The following is a 2,636-nucleotide window of genomic DNA, read 5'->3' on the forward strand; positions in this document are numbered from 1 at the left end:
TCACTTTCTCCTCTGTTCTTATCTGGTTCCCATGCTTGACCTTAGGGCTGAGCAAATTACCGATTAACCGACTTTCGACCGATTTCGACCGACACCGACCGTTACCGACTAAATGGCGGACAATAGGCGGCATGATTTTTTTTATTCCGAATTTTTCGGTTCGGTAGGCGAAAGAGGTTTTTTAACCGAACCGACTTTACCGACCGACTTTCGACCGACTTTACCGACAAATTTGCCACTTTTCCACATACCGACTTAACCGACACCGACTTTACCGACTTCCGACCGACACCGACTTTACCGACCGCATTTGGCTCGAAATGCGAAATAAAATAAAATTTGACGGAATAAGTCGGTGAAATAACCGACTTTACCGACATTGTCGGTTCGAAAGGCGAAAATAAAAATTTTCTACCGAAACCGACATTACCGACCGACGCTCAGCCCTACTTATGAGAATATGTAAGGACCCACCATACTCGCTCGATCAGGCGACAGTGAAAATCAAAAATTTATTTCGTACTTAAATTATACGACAGTCATATAATAGTTTACTAAATAATATTAATTTCATTTCTAAGTCATAACTGCACCACGTAGGCACTGGTCTGGTTTTGAATACAGAAATAATGGTAAAGGATATTCTCTACGCCTCATGGAAGTAGGCGGTTAAATATTGTACTTTAAATGCACTTTATTGTTTTTCTTTTCTTTGACCACAAAGCATAAATGCTATTTGTAAAGTAGGCAAGGACCAGGATATAATATATTTTTCTCCTAGGGAAATGATTTAATGAGAGGAGTAGAGTTTTTGGGATACACGAGAATTTTATAGGAAATATGAATTTGTCGTATGGGTTGGAGGAAATTTGTGTGGATAATATTTACTATATGATCAACTACTAATAAATAATTGGAAATTAGATACGATGGAACAAAAATTGAAGTTAATATTATAAAAGGGATTTGGCTTCTATGCTGTGAATAAAAGTACCGCACATTTGCGGTTAAAAAAACTAAGGGTTTAAATTCGTTTAAGGTTAGCTTCAAACGATAGATAAAAGTTTCACCGTTTGCCTTACATTTTAGCCTCTTTTATTCCAAGACGTAGTTTGCCTTAAATGAATCTGAACCTTCAATTTTTTTAACTGCATACGAGCACTACTTTTATTTACCGCATAGAAGCCAAATTCTATACCAAGTAGTTAGATTTTGATATAATTAATGTTAATAAATGACCCTTAATTTTTTTTTTCCTAATTAGCAAAACTTTTTCTTTGACAACTAGAACAACCCAAAAAAAAAAAAAAGATTAAAATTAAAAGAGTTTTTGTTTGCTAGCAATGCATATAGTGTTGTAATAAGTAGGTGGAATACAAAGGGAACCTTGCGTTAAAAGTGAGAGATTCCTTAACCATCTTTACCATGGCTTCACATCATCAACTGGACTCTTTTGATTTTTGGTTTTGAGAGGTTGTACTTTAGTTTTCATTCTATAGTTCTTTATTTTCCCTTTGCTTAAGAGCAATGAAGTTACCTTTCTTTCACACAAATCTTTATGTTTCAACCTATCATAAATAAACCCTTCACTAGACTGATCCTTATTTTGAATTTGAGTGCCGTAAACAAATTACTGGAGATTTTCTGCAACTTTATTTTTTTACTGTCCAAGTTTAGTTTCTCTCTCTTTTTCTAATGAAAAACTTGAAATTAAATTTAGACCGTTAAAAAAAAAAGGCAAAAAATCTCCTATAACTTTTTTACAGCACTTAAAGCCAAATCCGTGGATTTGAGTCAACCAAAAGTTAGCCTAGGATAAATGTTACCCTAGATGTGGCCAAAAGTTGGTGGTTTTTTTTGGTGGGGGGGTAAGTAAAAGTTGGTGGTTAAGAAGTAAGAACCATGGCATATTGTTGGCCTCATACCTAGCGATTGACCTCTTTGTAATGCAATCTATTGTGTAGAAACATTAATTTCACACAATTATATACAAGGAAAATACCTTAAAATGCTATAAAATTGATGAAAGAAATAGAGCAAATCTTACCTTCATTTTCACCCTTCTTTCCCGATGCTTATTTGTTTTCAAAAACTCTCCTTTTGTATAAATATAAGGAGTATAACCCACAAGAAGTACCCTATATATTAGAGGATATAGAGAGGGCTAGGTTGCTTAGTTGTGCTTCTCTTGTATCAATCCATGCCTTATATATAGAGTACAGGTACACTCATAGCTACTAAAAACAATACTTTAATATCCCACTTTTGAATAAATAAATAAAATAAAAAATAAATAAAATGTCACGTGTGTGGCTTCTCGACCATCGTTTTTTGAAGGGGAATATGGTTCCTTTCATTATTCATTCCTATATGCAGAGTGACAGAGAGGGTATAAGCCATTGAGAGGAGATCAATTAAATCAGTCAAAAATGTCTCTTTTGTATATATCTTGGCATTAGAATAATCTAAGGCATGGGAGAGAGGGATATAGCAAGCATTTCATTGTCTTCCATCACTATACTACTATCAGAAATTATTGCCATTGATAGGTGGGCAAGTGGTATCTTATTCTCATCCCAACGACTGAGGAAAGAAAGGTCATTAGACAAAGAAATTGAACTTCAATCTTTACAGAG

At 34.6% G+C, this 2,636-nt stretch overlaps 1 protein-coding gene across 1 annotated transcript in view; it reads right to left on the reverse strand.

Moving 5' to 3' along the window:
• Nucleotides 1–2,163, reverse strand: part of LOC132184363 (amino acid permease 3) — a 6,222-nt gene extending 4,059 nt beyond the window's left edge. Inside the window, exon 1 of the mRNA XM_059597976.1 lies at nucleotides 2,048–2,163. Coding sequence (XP_059453959.1) covers nucleotides 2,048–2,053 — 6 coding nt within the window. The 5' untranslated portion in view covers nucleotides 2,054–2,163. The remainder of the gene's footprint in view (nucleotides 1–2,047) is intronic.
• Between the last annotated feature and the right edge of the window lie 473 nt (nucleotides 2,164–2,636).

Source organism: Corylus avellana, chromosome ca6, assembly GCF_901000735.1.
Source record: "Corylus avellana chromosome ca6, CavTom2PMs-1.0".
Taxonomy (NCBI): Eukaryota; Viridiplantae; Streptophyta; class Magnoliopsida; order Fagales; family Betulaceae; genus Corylus; species Corylus avellana.